The following is a 16,257-nucleotide window of genomic DNA, read 5'->3' on the forward strand; positions in this document are numbered from 1 at the left end:
TCTTACTGTTTTATTTTTTTATTTTATTTGGGATGTACATTTAATTAGCCCCTCTATTATAGTGTTTTTAAATAGTTTCCATGCAACTTGCAGGCATTTCATCCTTGACTGTTTCTATTAATTTCTATTTAGCAAGTGTCCTCATTTTGTATAGTTTGCCTTTTTCAAGTTAAATGCATCTATGGTGGGTTTCTTTGGTATTTTCTCCCCTACAAGGATGTTAAATTTAATTACATTATGGTCGCTATTACCAAGTGGTCCAGCTATATTCACCTCTTAGACAAGACCCTGTGCTCCACTTAGGACTAAATCAAGAATTGCCTTTTCTCTTGTGGGTTCCAGGATTAGTTGCTCCAAGAAGCAATCATTAAAAGTGTGTAGAAATTTTACCTCTGCATCCCTTCCTGAGGTGACATAAACCCAGTCAGTATGGGGATAGTTGAAATCCCCCATTATTATTGGGTTTTCTGGGTTTTTATCGCCTCTTTAATCTTCCTGAGCATTTCACAATCACCATCACCATATTGGTCAGCAGTATATTCCTACTGCTATACAGTTACCATTTAAGCATGGAATTTCTATCAATAGAGATTCTATAGTACAGTTTGATTCATTTAAGATTTTCACTATATTTGACCTTATGCTTTCTTTCACATATACTGCCACTGTCCCCACAGTGACTTTCTCCGTCATTGCTATATATTTTGTACCCTGCTATTACCATGTCCTCTTAATTATAGGGGGCCACTTGGGGATCTGGGGCAAAATCAGTACTTGGTCCTGCTAGTGAAGGCAGGGGGCTGGACTCGATGACCTTTCAAGGTCCCTTCCAGTTCTAGGAGATGGGATATCTCCATTAATTATTATTATTATTATATTATCCTCATTCCACCAAGTTTCTGTAATGCATATTATATCAATGTCCTCATTTAATATCAGGCACTCAAGTTCACTCATCTTATTGTTTAGACTTCTAACATTTGTATACAAGCACTTATAATATTTGTCAGTATTTAGTTGTCTGACTTCATATGATGTAATTGAATGGGACTCTTTTTCATCTCACTGTTTCTTTTCAGTTCCTAAGTATTTTATCAACTTCTGTCCTAGCCTCTTTATTGAGATAAAGTGTATTCCCTTTAATAAATCTTCCCAATGTCTGTGTCTATCCAAACTATGTGCTCCTCGACACCTGTTGGCTTTCCCCCAGCCCATACTATAAAAAAAGACAAACTTTTTAATTTTGCATGCCAACAATCTGGTTCCGTTTTGGCTTAGGTGGAGCTCATCCTTCATAGGCTCCTCCTTTCCCAAAAGCTTCCTCAGTCTTGTATAATCACTTACACATGGGCAAAATGGGTGTTAAATGCCACCAGATCGCAATGGTGGCAGTGTACACTAATTTGGCACAGGTGTAAAATACTACACAAATTTTGAGGCACTGACTCTTACTGTTAATGTCCTTCAAATAACAGCACTGTAATTAATGTAACTATATTGCAATTATTTTTCATGCAACAGACATGGGGTGGGATATATGCAGTGTAGCTGTAGCCATTTCGGTCTCAGGATATTAGAGAGACAAGGTGGGTGAGGTAATATCTTTTATCAGACCAACTTCCATACTTTGAATGGACCCTTAGAATATGTGCTAGCCACTTACGTTAAACAATAAGATCCATCTTGCAGTTAGCTGTAACTCTGAGAGTACCTTTCCAGACCTGAAGAAGAGCCCTGTGTGGCTCAAAAGCTTGTCTCTCTCACCCACAGAAGTTGGTCCAATAAAAGATATTACCCCACCCACCTTGTATCTCATGGGATGGGTATTCATGACAAATGTGAGTCTCACCCAGTTATGTATTTATCTCATATTCAGGATTATGGAATGATATAAACTGTGGTTATCCAAATCCTTTTATATGTGAAAGGCACAACAGTTCCATTAATGCGACACTTTCTCCTACAACACCTTCACCCCCAGGAGGATGTCCGGAAACTTGGCTTTTGTTTCAAAATAAGGTACAGTAACATATCCACAATGTGTTGTATTTTAGACAGAGGAATTATGCATTTTTATATTTATTATTATGATACAATATTGGAGGAAGAGGGCCAGATTTTCACAAAGAGAGGACTTAGGTCTGCATGCATTATTTTTTCATGCAAAGGGGATTATGGCATGCTTGGCATGTTCATTTGTGATGAAATTGCATGCAAGCGACTTTCTTTACAAAATATGCACCATTTCATGAAAAACGGGGTCTGATTTTTTTTCAGTTATTGGTTGGTTGAGCTATTCTGGTAACTTATAAAACTATATTTAAATCCTTTAGGAAATAAATCATGGGATATAAGCAGTGTAAATTGCCTTAAGTCTTACATACATTTCACACAGTAATGATCCTGGTAGATCTTAATGTGTATATTTAATTGAATTTCTACTTTTTTCTGATTGATGCCTTTTTTGGAGATTTATTAGATAACTGAAAGTGAGTTGCAGCATCAGCCCTGAGCAGACCATATGAAGAAGCCCTCTCAGAGTGCATTAGAGAAACTGTTCTGAACAGTAGATCATTTTGTTCAACAAATAACTTCTCTTCAGAATCCCTGTCCCATTCCTCCAGGAGCTTAATTCATTCTGCAAGAGACTATGAATGCAGATATTGTGTATGACTTTTAATACACTGGATTTTTTGTTTGTTTTTGTTTGTTCTTTTGCTAAGGTGGCAATATATTACCTCTCCACACTGATCCAGAGCGGCTTTACACATGTTATTCTAACCCAGTTTTCTGTGTCAATGTTAGGACATTCAGCAGAGAGAGAACTGGAATTTCAGGACCAGATTCTGATCTCAATCGCAGAGGTGTAAATCCAGTCTCAGTGGTGTTTCTTTGGATTTACACTGGTGTATCTGAAATCAGAATCTGGCCCTTAGTGTTCAGAATCGTGAATGAATGCCACCAGCATCAGGAACTTGTGAAAGCAAAGTCTTTAGTGGTGTTGCCACAGCTGTATCTGCCTAACGACTGCAAAGTCAAATCTCTCTAATAAAGATTTCATAAGCCCGATAGGAAGAATTTCCTATTCTGGTCCTAAAAGCACTACTGCATTCAAACCCATGTGGCAAGTGTCAATATACTTCCTATCCATTAAGTAAACTACCTGATAATTACTATCTCTAATTAGATGAATATATGAAGTTGGGAGCTTTCTCTGATGAGACCCAGAATCATACTTTTAATTCACACAAGTAGTCTTCACAACTTCCATAACATTAATTTCCAAAGTGAATTCAAGACAGATTTCTTCCTTCTGTCAAGTATCAAAGTTGAATCTGTAGGAATACTGACAGTGCAGAGCAGAGAAGTCACATGTGCAGTATTGAAATCTGTTAGGCAGCCTTGCGGGCATCAGTATCTAAATTCACCAAATTCTACATGTTGGTCATCTAATCTTTAGCCAGTGCCACTTTTTGGCACAAATCGTCTCCATATCTAAGTGCCCAGGGGAAGATAGAGGATATATATACTACCTTATTTTGGATGTTCATATTTCAAGGATGATCCTGCTTCCCATGCTGGAAGCATACTGGTGTGAGAATCCCATTGTAACAGATCTGTGGAACTTAGTATGATGAAGAATAGGAAAACTTATGTATGTTTACTTGAAAATGTCCATCCTGCAAATAATAAGATTCACAGATCCAGTCCACCCCGGAGACAGAGTTGGAAACTCACAAACAAAGTTCAGGTTTGCTTCTTTAGGGAAAATTACCTCCATGTTCCACAATAGGAGAAACTGTGCTTTTTCTTCCAAGTATAATTAACACAATCAGTAACATATGAACGCAAAATGGAATTATCCTGACCCTGGAAGTTGTATCAGTTGGACGGAACTTCAAGAAACAGACTATTCCTCTGCTGCCCATGACTGAGAGGTCTAGCTCTGTACCCAAGTTCCAAGAAGGCTGAAGTACACATTGTAACAGATCTGTTGACGTTATTACTTGAAAAAAGAATGTTTCCGGTCAACACAGATACATTTTTCTGTTCCACAATGTACTACCAGCACTTTTTGTGCAAATTTCAGCCTCATAGACTACCAGACATTTCTTTAAAAATGTATTTATTTGCATTTTATCACAAAAATCACTGCTTTGCTTTTTGATTCAACCTATACTTTGTAGGGCTAAAGACACATACAAGCTGGTTTCAATCATTCTGTAGTTCACCAAATATAGGCAGCTGGCCTATAAAAGCAGCCAGCTTCTGCTTGTTGTTTTAAGCTGATTTCAAATCAAATCTGGTAAACATATTTTCTTTAAGAACACACTTTTTTGGCATCTATAGTTTTACTTTTCACTTTATAATCAACTGCATCACCTCAAAAAGCTTATTCTAAATGGAGCTTTCTCACAAACTTTTTGTAGAACACAGTTTAACATTCCATCTTCCTACTTGAACATGGCAGTCATGTTAATTCGAAAAAGATGGTTTCCTATCTGCGGGGAGTATTGCAGCAAGTAAAATATTTACATGATTTATTCTTATTTCAGTGTTACAAAATGTTTGGCTCAAATGAAGATGAGCGACTGTCGTGGCATGCTGCACGAACAGCTTGTATGAATTTAGAAGGAAATCTAGTTACCATCCCAAATGAACAAGTGCAAGGTACTGTACCAGATATCATTCAATTAATGTAAAGAATTATAAATGCAAGTTTAAAGTGTAAATCTTCAGCAGCAGTAATATATTGTACTATTTTTTGTCTGTCACCAATTACATATAGAATTAAGAAAAAATTTAGTTACATGAGACAAATGTATATTTGAAAGCATATACTGTAGATATGAGTGCCGCTATATACTTTTTAGTAGTAACAAGAAGCTGATAGGACCAAGGTACCAGTCTGTCTGATTGGGAGACTGATTTGATTACTGTGTTTGAGATTTGTTATACTCAATTATTGTTATTTATCTGTCAACTTTTAAAGATTGTCACCTGTAAATTTAATCTGTTGAGAATTTTCCTCCAACCCCCCCCCCCAACTCTTTTGCTTCATAATGACTGTTGCCAGCTTCCCAATCCATTGTGCCAGAAAAGTAACATTGGGACAATGTGAAGCTTCTAACAGCAAAGCATCTTTACAGCTGAAGTGACCTAAAACTGATATGAACTCTCCTGCTGATGATGAGATCAGGGCTTGTGGACATGTCCATTTCAAACTGCTTCAACTCCTAGTGTTGCCTCACTGGAAATAAGTTATTATGCACTTCTTTTGGGGGAGCTACAGGGTGGGACAGCACATGCAGAAGACAAAAAGAAAGTGAAGCAGGAAAATGTGACAGTCATAGAAAGGGAAACAGTTGTAAATGGATTAAAAACTCATATGAAAATGTGAGAAATGCCCATGCCAGAGGCACTAGAATTCAGGCGGTGCCTCCCTCCCTCCCTCCCCTGCCATGTGGCCCTGGGGCAAAATTGCAGAGAGCAGCCAGCCAGAGATCAGAAGCAGCTAAAGCAGGGACCTCTGGACATTCCAGTCAAAACTGCAGAATGTTCTGTGACTTTCTCTGCCCTGTGCTGATTGGCTAATTGTTCCAATCATCTCTCTCCCTCCTCACACTTCACTCCATACTTGCCCTGTCCCCCTCACCCTCTTCCCTTCCCTTTCCTTTCTATTTAACTGATCCCTTCCTAAGTAGCCCCCCCCAAATAACAACTCCCCCCATCTTCCTGTACCATCGGTTGCCTCTTGTCTTCTACTTAGATTTTTTAAACTTTTTGGGAGAGGGATTGTCTTTTTGTTCTGTGTCTGTACGGTGCCTAGCACGGAAGGGTCCTGGTCCATGATGGCCCTGGTCCGAAGCACTACAATAATAAAAATAATAACAACAACAAAAATAGGAAAAATGACTATGAAAAACTGCTACTGCACCAACGCAATAGATATGAAGTTAAAAGAGCACAAATAGACAAACAGAGCCATAGTGAGAGAAGTAAATGGGGTTATATTCTGACATATTCATAGTTACATTACTGTAAAATCAGAGTAATTCCATTACCTTCATGCTAATGTATGATTTTCCATGATGGAGAAAATCAGACTCCCAGTGCAGAAAAAATTAGGGATCAAATATGACTGTTTGATCAAAATGTGGTTGAATTCCCTCCAAAGGAAATGTTCCTATTGTGACCACATTGTACGGATTCCTGAAAGGTTGATTATGCACAAGGGTTGAATTCTAGGTAAGAAACATACGAATAGTAGAACTGGTGGGACAAACCAATATTATTACTGGCAACAGAAGCGTGCAAGGAAGGGTTGATTTCCCGTTGCACTTCCCAGCAGGACAACAGCACTAATGTTTGTCACACAAACCTACAGGTTTTATTCCTGGCAGGATAAGGCACAGGTGACGTTCGTATTAAGAACATTTTGGAGGATAACCAGCTAGGAGAACAGAGAAACAAAAATGGCTATTAATTCAATGAGAAGAGTAAGCTCCTGGCTGAAACTCTAGAAGCTGGTTAAGGTTAGCTTTGTGATAATCACCTGTTACTGACCAGACAAAAGAACAGAGCTGAGGCTTGTGTACGCTACAACTTTAAGTCTGTGACAAGTTAGTGAGATGGTTGGCCCTAAATTTGGTTTATGTCTGCACAAAATATGTTTGATGCTGTGTTTGTAACTTTGGCAGCCAGCCATGTTTCAGCCTTGCCAGGGGAGGATGTTGGCCCATGTGTGTCTTCCAGTAACCAGAACACTATTACTTTGCTGAGTGGATGACAGGCCATTTATCTGTGTAACCAGTTTGGTTGGTCCTCTTCCTTTCCAGCTCTCTGTGCAATAGCACAACCCAAAATTCCTTGCTGCTCATGATGCTGTTTGTGCATATCCCTTCTGCATTCTACAACTTGCTGAGGCAGTTTGGTATACCTGCCTAGATTTTTCCAGAACGCAGAAATACAAATGTGGGTAGGCAACGTGGCAGGTGCAGATGCACGAGCATGGTTGGCACATAGTTGTGTTTTCCACAAAAGAGCATTTACATTTAACTCATCTATATTGTAATCAGCTCAGGTGGAAGTATCAAGAACTGGTATAAAAACATGAATGAACTTGTAATGTGGGTGGGTCCCAGTGGTCCCCCAAGAAAACAAGGGGCAGGGGAGTGAGGGCAGTCAGGCAGTGTACGTTTCAAACACAAGATTCTTGTTGACCCTAAAGCATTTTTTTTTATCATTTCCAGAGATGTGATTTCCAGCTTCAATGCCAACCCCAGCATCCCCAAATAAACCTTAGGAACAAAGCTTTGATGCACATATATCACACCTGTTCTTCATAAACTCTGCTGGCTTCCCATTTGCCTCAAAGCAGAGTTCAAAGTCCTAGTCATAGGCTATAGAGCACTTGATGGAATAAGACCTAGGAACCTCAGAGGGGCAGCTTTACTAATCTGCTGTTGAGACTATTACTGTACTTGGAGAGTCAGACATACATCTGTGATATCTTGAACAAATACAAAAATTGTATGTCTGATTCCTTGCTCACCAAACTAACAACTTACCCTCCCCAAAGTGCCTTTCCAATTTTGTCCAAAATAAAAATCTTCCCATCTTGTTCTTTTTAGTTGTTTTTCTGTTTCTTTTAAGTTAATGTTGAAATAATATCCATTTCTTTCACTTTCTCCACAAGACATTCATCTAAGTTTGCAAACTATCCGATTAGAAGGTTTATAAGATTCAATACTACAAGAATTTTTTGGACCATGCCTGGCCCAGTTCTGGCCACATCAGCAACTTCTCTGATGAGAAAAAGCTGTGTTCTACTCTTCATGTAAAATGTTTTTCTTCTTTCTTTCAGCCTTTCTCACCTTCCATTTAAAGGATTCTGTGGTTGATACTTGGATTGGATTAAATGATATAAACCATGAACTCAAGTACCTTTGGACAGATGGAAGTGGAGTCTACTTTACAAATTGGGGCAAAGGTTTCCCATCTGGACAAGTGGCATTATATTCATATGATAGCCAGGTGAACATCAATTACAAATTGTTGTTAAATAACTGTACCATAGTTACTGCTCAGTTTATTTCTGACTTAGTGAAGACATTTGCTGAGGCTAGAGCTGTGATACTGCAGGATTCAGGGCTTTCACAAGTGCAAAATGCATTTAAATCTTTGATCAATTATATTTAGCAGAAGCCTTGCTCTATTGTTTATGGTGCTTGTCATAAGTTTTTACACTGATTTGGCTCAGCTTAAAAAAACCATTATTACAGCTGTACAGTAGGAATCCAAATAAATGAGCAGCAAGTGAAGTATGAGCAATATATTACAGGACACCCAGTAAGAGCTGCACAAATAGGGTGTGTTGTGAAGGATTTCCAGCAGGATTAAGCTGCTGAGCTATCTTAATAAAGGGCCTGGACTGCTATGTCGCAAGGAGGAGTCACCCCTGGTTGAACCAAGTTTCAGGAAAAAAGAGCAGCTTTAACTTGTGCACGTCTCCATGGCACCCCTGCCTTGTGGTGTTTGCTGTCAGGATAAAAACTGAATTAGTGCATCACTTTTATCATTCTGACAGTGGTCTTCCCTAGCTGGCCTTCTCCCTTTTGGGGCTTTGGGCTCCTACTGGAGTACAGGTTGCAGGGCCACGTACACAACAACATCTTCTCTCTCTCCTCCAGATGGGTTGAGATGCTGCTGCTGTGGGGGAGAGGCATGTGTTACCCTAGCTTCTGTAAATAACCATTTGACTTTTCAGAAAAAATCACTTCCTATATTTTCTCAGCATTCTAAAAAAAGACATATTCCATCCATCAAGTTCATCTCTCTGCTAATGCAAGATTATTTTGTACTGTGTGGTGGAGTTACAATAAGTAACTCCTTGGATAAGGAGTTGATCCTGCCACGGACTGCAGTAAGGGCAGGATCAGGCTTTGAAGTTGTAATGCAATTTCAATATAACCTTGATTTTGATACCCTATGCCCCTCTTCAACTTCCTGAAAATAGGACCTTGATATCAAAAATTTCTCATGTGTTATCCTGAACAGATGGAGAAGTGTTGGAGAAACTCTGAAGTTTATCAGACAAGGCATTTTTAAAATATGTCACTATGGAGGAAAAAATATTTTTTCTTTTCTGAAAAGTGTCGTGTTTTTATAAAGTCCTGTCTTAAGAGTGGCAAGGTCTGTAAGGTTTCATTGAGAAATTGAGAAGTTCATATGCGAAACCACATGGTGGGGGAGTCTCAGAAGATTCCGTTTGCCGGGGGAAAGCATCGGAATGTGAACATTTCTCTGACACAGCTACAGAGTGCAGAAAATGCCATGCTCAACTTTTTAAAAATGTTTGCAGATGTAAAACATAGGCTCACAGAAGCTCTGTGGATTTGGAAGTCAGGGGAATGGAAATGCCATCTCAAGTCAGACATCTCACTCTCATCAGTGGACATTCTTGAAAATTAGGGCCTAAGTTAGGGTTGCCAACTTTCGAATTGCACAAAACTGAACACCCCTGCCCTGCCCCGCCCCAAGGCTCTGCCCCCCACTCACTCCATTCCCGCCCTTGTCGCTCGCTCTCCCCCACCTTCACTCACTTTCACCAGGCTGGGGCAGGGGGTTGGGGTACGGGAGGGGGTGAGGGCTCCGACTAGGGGTGTGGGCTCCAGTAAATGAGGGGTGCAGGACAGGGCTCTGGGCTAGGGCAAGGGGTTGGGGATGGGAGGAGGTGCAGGATGCAGGGTCTGGAAGTGACTTAGGGTGTGGTGAGAGGCTCAGGGCTGAGGCAGGGAGTTCAGGGTGCGGGCTCCGGGCAGTGCTTACCTCAGGCGGCTCCTGGGAAGCAGCAGCATATCCTTCCGGCTCCTAGGCAGAGGGGCCAAGGGGCTCTGCATGCTGCCTATGCCCACAGGCGCTGCCCCCGCAGCTCCCATAAGCCATGGTTCCTGGCCATTGGGAGCTGTGGAGCTGGCACTCAGGGTGGGGGCAGTGCATGGAGCCCCTGTGGCCGCCCCTGCGCCTAGGAACCGGACATGCCGGCCACTTCTGGGAGTTGCACGGAGCCAGGGCAGACAGGCAGCCTGCCTTAGCCCTGCTGCACTGCCAACTGGACATTTAGCAGCCCGGTCAGCAGTGCTGACCGGAGCCACCAGGGTCCCTTTTCAACTGGCATTCTGGTCGGAAACCAGATGCCGGGCAACCCTAACCTAAGTGTTTCTAGTTTTGCAGTCAATATTATGCACAGCTGCAACTATGAATTTGAAAGAGGGAGAAAAAAATTCAGAGAAGTGCATTGCTCCTTGCCTGTCCAGGATTTCTTTGGAACAGACAGCAGTATCCGTGTAGAGGGATCAAGCCACGTTTTCCTTCCATGACCAACTTGACCCAAGACCTCCCTCTGAACTTTCCCGTGGGATGCCCTCCATATTATACAACATGGGGATGGGAAGAGAATAGAATTTCTGCACTTCCCCCTTCTCTCAGCCCCCCACAATTGTTTCACAAGATTGACTAGGGAAAAATCACAGGCAAGTTAAGAAATAAGGGCAGTACACAGGGAACAAAAGCACATAGAAGTCACCAGCATAATGCCAGCGTTACTGAATCTTAAAATGACGCAGGAATGAAATTTAATTATATTCATGTCTACAGATGTAAAAGGGGGAGGAGGTTTTCTCACTTGCTTCTGATTTATTTATTAACTGATTTGTGTATCCTTTTTTCCCCTAGGCTGACTGCGTCTTTATGAGAAATAGTCCTGTTAAGGAGGCAGGGAAATGGGTTGATGAAAGCTGTGGCAACAACAAAGGCTATGTATGCCAAATTAACAAAGGTGCATTTTTCAGAAATCTCATGCAAGATTTTTTTATTTGCTTGAGGATTAAATGCTGGATTTCCACTTGCATTATGTCACCACTATCCTTCACTTCAGTGGCTATGGTTAGAAAAAGTACTGTTTAAAAATATGACCATCAAAATCTTGGTCTACAAACTAACCCAGCTTTTAAAGGCTTTTCTACATAGAGAAGTTCAACTCTGAGCTGTTCAAAAAGCTAATTTAGTTAAACCAGTGCAGACCCCATGTATATGATCACTGCCTATATCCACCCATACATTTACCAACACAAGATAAACCAATATAAGCCAGATGTAAATTGATTTAAAAGTGTTCACATACAAGGTTGCACCAGTTTAGCTAAATCAGTTTAAAATCACATCTTTTATTAAACCAAAAACTTGCGGAACTTTGTATGTAGACCAAACCTAGACCAATGTAAATCAAACCGATGCAACTTCTGTGTGGACAAACTCTTAATCCCTGGATGTATTCAGGGTCATAGTTCCTTAGCCTTTTGTTACTTGACTTTAGCTCTGCTGAACTAGCACAGTTGAGAGAGCATAATTTGGATTCTATGCTAGCCATTGTGCCATCATCAACACTGTTAGATACTGTCAATGACAATGTAAACTCTGCCCTCATTTGACACCTGTGAATCCTCACTTTCTTTAGTGGGTTTACAGAGCTTTAACCAAGACCAGAAGTCAGGAGATAGAGGGGTCTCTTTTTATCCATGCCTTGCAATCACATGCAGAGCCAGCCACAATGTGGCCCTAACCACTTTTTAAAAACTGAAACGACTTTACATTCCTTTTTTTTCTTCTTCCTATAGACTCCAAGTTCTCCCATTCATCAACAGCAGTCCCAGCCAACTTTATCCGTTATGGTAACAGTAGTTACATGTTCGTTCATTCCAAAATGAAATGGGAAGACGCAAGGCGAAAATGCATACATGAGTCCTCTGACCTTGCCAGCATCTTCGATCCCTACAGCCACTCATTTCTGTGGCTACGAATGTTAAAGTATGGGGAGCCTGTATGGATTGGTCTGAACAGCAATCTGGTAAGAACATCTTTCTACTTTTTGTGATAATACAGCTCTCACAGTCCTTATCTTAATTCATTTTTGATCTCCTTAGATTACATACTGCCCTAACTACTTGTATATAGTGTCATTGTTTAAAGGCAGGGAATGTGCTTAAGCTTTGAATCATTAATAATTAATCAGTATTAATCAGATTAAATCACACATTCTCTGGTCTTATTCTTTCTGGCATTATGCTCTATGTTTTTCCAGGCAAGTTTTTACTTCAGGTCATCTCACTATGGCTTTCTTCATATGAACATACTGTCATGATTCCCCTTGGGAAAATATCCTAACTTCTTTAGGTGTGCGATGAAAATTGTTTATTTTTATCCAAAAGTATTTCTCTAAATAACACCTGAATTTATTTGAAACTAACGTTATTATTAATCTCAGGACATCTGTGCTGCTGAGAAGCTGAATAGCTGGTGGGCTATCCAATTTAATTTATTTATATTGTGTTCCTCATTCTGGTATCTGGGCACTTTACAAAGATTAAAATGAACAACTATTGCAAACAGTTGGCACAGTCCCTACTTCTGCTTTCTGCACCCATTGATCAGACAAATTAAGGAAACACCAGAGTGAACAATGTCATGTACGACTTCTTCAAAACAAAACTTGGGCTCGAGCTAACTGGAGGATGGAGTGATGGTGGATTAATTTGCGAACTTCATATGCCACAGCATGAATCAAAAATTTGAGCCATCTACTTTTGTTCTATACTTTTGAATGACAACCTCTGACAAAGGACGATGGACAGACTGTAAATATCTATCTACTGGCAAGGGACTGAGTCTTGGTATTTTTCTGTTTCATATCATGCCAGAGATGACAGAGGTTAGGACAGTGAAAGAATTCCTTTCACAAAACTGACAGTGAAGCAATTATTGATGTCTGATTCATTGTTTCTATTAATTTATTTTGTTTTTAGACTGATGGACATTATCAATGGATTGATAACTGGAAGGTGAAGTATACTAAGTGGGCCAAAGGTGAGCCGAAACAGAAAATAGGCTGTGTTTATCTGGACCTTGAAGGATCTTGGAAGACGGCATCCTGTGATGAAAACTACTACTCTATCTGTAAATGGTCAGATGGTAAGCAATTGAATGTAACAATGGTAATAACAATGATTATTTATTTATATTGCATTGTGCTAGGGACTGTACAAATATATAGTAAATGACTGTACACTTTGATATTCAGTAACTAACAAATAACTGGAGAAAGACAAGTGAGTGGAAGGGACTGAGTTTGGAACTGAGTTAGGGGAAAGATGGTGAGTGGGCACCAGGCCAGCGGGAATGGAAGCCAGTGGTTATTCCTATTTGCTTAGCTACTAAAAAAAGCTCACTGAGAACAGTCATAGCTCATAAATCCAAACCCATCAACCCAGTTCATTAGTGTAAAAACAAAATAGTTAGTAAAGCAGTACATTATTCTGTGTCCTGCTGTGTGCATAGGAAATGCCTTGTAAAACAGAGAAAACTATTGGTAAGTAATTCCTTTCAAATAGTGAATGTCAAGGTGCTGACCACCACAGTAAATTGTATGCTGCTTGAGTTAGAGACCATGTCTTCTTGGTCTTACAGCACACGGAGGGTATTTTGAATGTTTAACAGATGGTAGCATAGAACGATAGAAGAAAGCATTGCAGAGGCAGCACAGAGACAGCTTGAAATACTAGTCGTGGCAGAAGCAATACAGAAACTGAAAAGTTTGAACACAAAAACACAGCTCCAAAAACACAGGACTTTCTACCTCTTGAGTTACACAAGTATCTTCATTAGCTGTCAACTGTATTAGCATGTGTTAGACTAGCCACCGACTAGAAAATGAGACAAACATTTGAATGTCAGATATATCCAACAGAGGGCAGTGGTGTACACAAACTACGTGTAAAAATTAGGACTGTTGATTAATCACAGTTAACTCACGCAATTACCTCAAAATTAATTGATTAAAAAAATTAATTGCGGTTAATCGCAGATTTAATCACACTGTTAAACAATAGAATACCAATTGAAATGTATTAAATATTTTGGATATTTTTCTACTTTTTCATATATATATTCTGTGTTGTAATTGAAATCAAAGTGTACTTATTTTTTATTACAAATATTTGCACTGTAAAAATGATAAACAAATGAAATAGTATTTTTCAGTTCACCTCGTACAAGTACTGTAGTGCAATCTCTTTGTCATGAAAGTGCAACTTACAAATATAGATTTTTTTTTTGTACGTAACTGCACTCAAAAACAAAACAATGTAAAACTTCAGAGCCTACAAGTCCACTCAGTCCTACTTCTTGTTCAGCCAATCGCAAAGACAAACAAGTTTGTTTACATTTACGGGAGATAATCCTGCCCTCTTCTTATTTACAATGTCACCAGAAAGTGAGAACAGGCATTTGTATGGCACTTTTGTAGCTGGCATTGCAAGGTATTTACGTGCCAGATACGCTAAACATTCGGGTGCCCCTTCATGCTTTGGCCACCATTCCAGACGACATGCTTCCATGCTGATGACGCTCATTAAAAAAGTAATGCATTAATTAGATTTGTGACTGAACTCCTTGGGGGGGGGGGGAGGGAGGAATTATAGACTCATAGACTTTAAGGTCAGAAGGGACCATTATGATCATCTAGTCTGACCTCCCGCACGATGCAGGCCACAAAAGCTGACCCACCCACTCCTGGAATAATTCTCTCCCTTGACTCAGCTGTTGAAGTCCCCAAATCGTGATTTAAAGACTTCAAGTCGCAGAGAATCCTCCAGCAAGCGACCCCTGCCCCATGCTGCGGAGGAAGGCGAAAAACCTCCAGGGCCTCTGCCAATCTACCCTGGAGGAAAATTCCTTCCTGACCCCAAATATGGCGATCAGCTGAACCCCGAGCATGCGGGCAAGATTCTCCAGCCAGACCCTCCAGAAAAAGTTCTCTGTAGTAACTTTTAATATCCCATCATTGACCATTGTTACTAATTACCAGCGATGGCACGTTATTGACCTATTGACTAAAATCACGTTATCCCATCAAACCATCCCCTCCATAAACTTATCAAGCTTAATCTTAAAGCCAGAGAGTTCTTTCGCCCTCACTGTTTTCCTCGGAAGGCTGTTCCAGAACTTCACCCCTCTGATGGTTAGAAACCTTCGTCTAATTTCAAGCCTGAACTTCCCGACGGCCAGTTTATATCCATTTGTTCTCGTGTCCACATTAGTACTGAGCTGAAATAATTCCTCTCCCTCCCTGGTATTTATCCCTCTGATATATTTAAAGAGAGCAATCATATCCCCCCTCAGCCTTCTTTTGGTTAAGGTAAACAAACCGAGCTCCTCGAGTCTCCTTTCATACGACAGGTTTTCCATTCCTCGGATCATCCTAGTGGCCCTTCTCTGTACCCGTTCCAGTTTGAGTTCATCCTTTTTAAACATCGGAGACCAGAACTGCACACAGTACTCCAAATGAGGTCTCACCAGTGCCTTGTATAACGGAACCAGCACCTCCTTATCCCTACTAGAAATACCTCGCCTAATGCATCCCAAGACCGCATTAGCTTTTTTCACGGCCACGTCACATTGCCGACTCATAGTCATCCTGCGATCAACCAGGACTCCGAGGTCCTTCTCCTCTTCCGTTACTTCCAACTGATGCGTCCCCAGCTTATAACTAAAATTCTTGTTAGTCATCCCTAAATGCATCACCTTACACTTCTCACTATTAAATTTCATCCTATTACTATTACTCCAGTTTACAAGGTCATCCAAATCTCCCTGCAGGATATCCCGATCCTTCTCCGAATTGGCAATACCTCCCAACTTTGTGTCATCCGCAAACTTTATCAGCCCACTCCTACATTCGGTTCCGAGGTCAGTAATAAATAGATTAAATAAAATCGGACCCAAAACCGAACCTTGAGGAACTCCACTGGTAACCTCCCTCCAACCTGACAGTTCACCTTTCAGTACGACCCGCTGCAGTCTCCCCTTTAACCAGTTCTTTATCCACCTCTGGATTTTCATATCGATCCCCATCTTTTCCAATTGTATGTCCCCTGCTCTGTTTTACTCACACTGGCATATATTCCATGTTATAGCAGTCTCGGATGATGACCCAGCACATGTTGTTCGTTTTAAGAACACTTTCGCTGCAGATTTCACAAAACGCAAAGAAGGTACCAATGTGAGATTTCTAAGGATAGCTACAGCAGAGGTTCTCAACCTTTTTCTTTCTGAAGCCCCCCCAACGTGTTCTAAAAACTCCACGGCCCACCTGTGCCACAATAACTGATTTTCTGCATATAAAAGCCAGGGCTGGCGTTA

General features: G+C 40.5%; 1 protein-coding gene across 1 annotated transcript in view; it reads left to right on the top strand.

Moving 5' to 3' along the window:
* Positions 1–16,257, top strand: part of LOC135873632 (macrophage mannose receptor 1-like) — an 80,602-nt gene that overhangs the window by 50,896 nt on the left and 13,449 nt on the right. The window contains exons 20-25 of the mRNA XM_065398273.1: positions 1,877–2,019; positions 4,557–4,671; positions 7,868–8,037; positions 10,738–10,840; positions 11,679–11,908; positions 12,864–13,029. Of these exons, the coding sequence (XP_065254345.1) occupies positions 1,877–2,019; positions 4,557–4,671; positions 7,868–8,037; positions 10,738–10,840; positions 11,679–11,908; positions 12,864–13,029 (927 nt within the window). The remainder of the gene's footprint in view (positions 1–1,876; positions 2,020–4,556; positions 4,672–7,867; positions 8,038–10,737; positions 10,841–11,678; positions 11,909–12,863; positions 13,030–16,257) is intronic.

This window comes from Emys orbicularis, chromosome 2 (genome assembly GCF_028017835.1).
Source record: "Emys orbicularis isolate rEmyOrb1 chromosome 2, rEmyOrb1.hap1, whole genome shotgun sequence".
Lineage (NCBI taxonomy): Eukaryota > Metazoa > Chordata > Testudines > Emydidae > Emys > Emys orbicularis.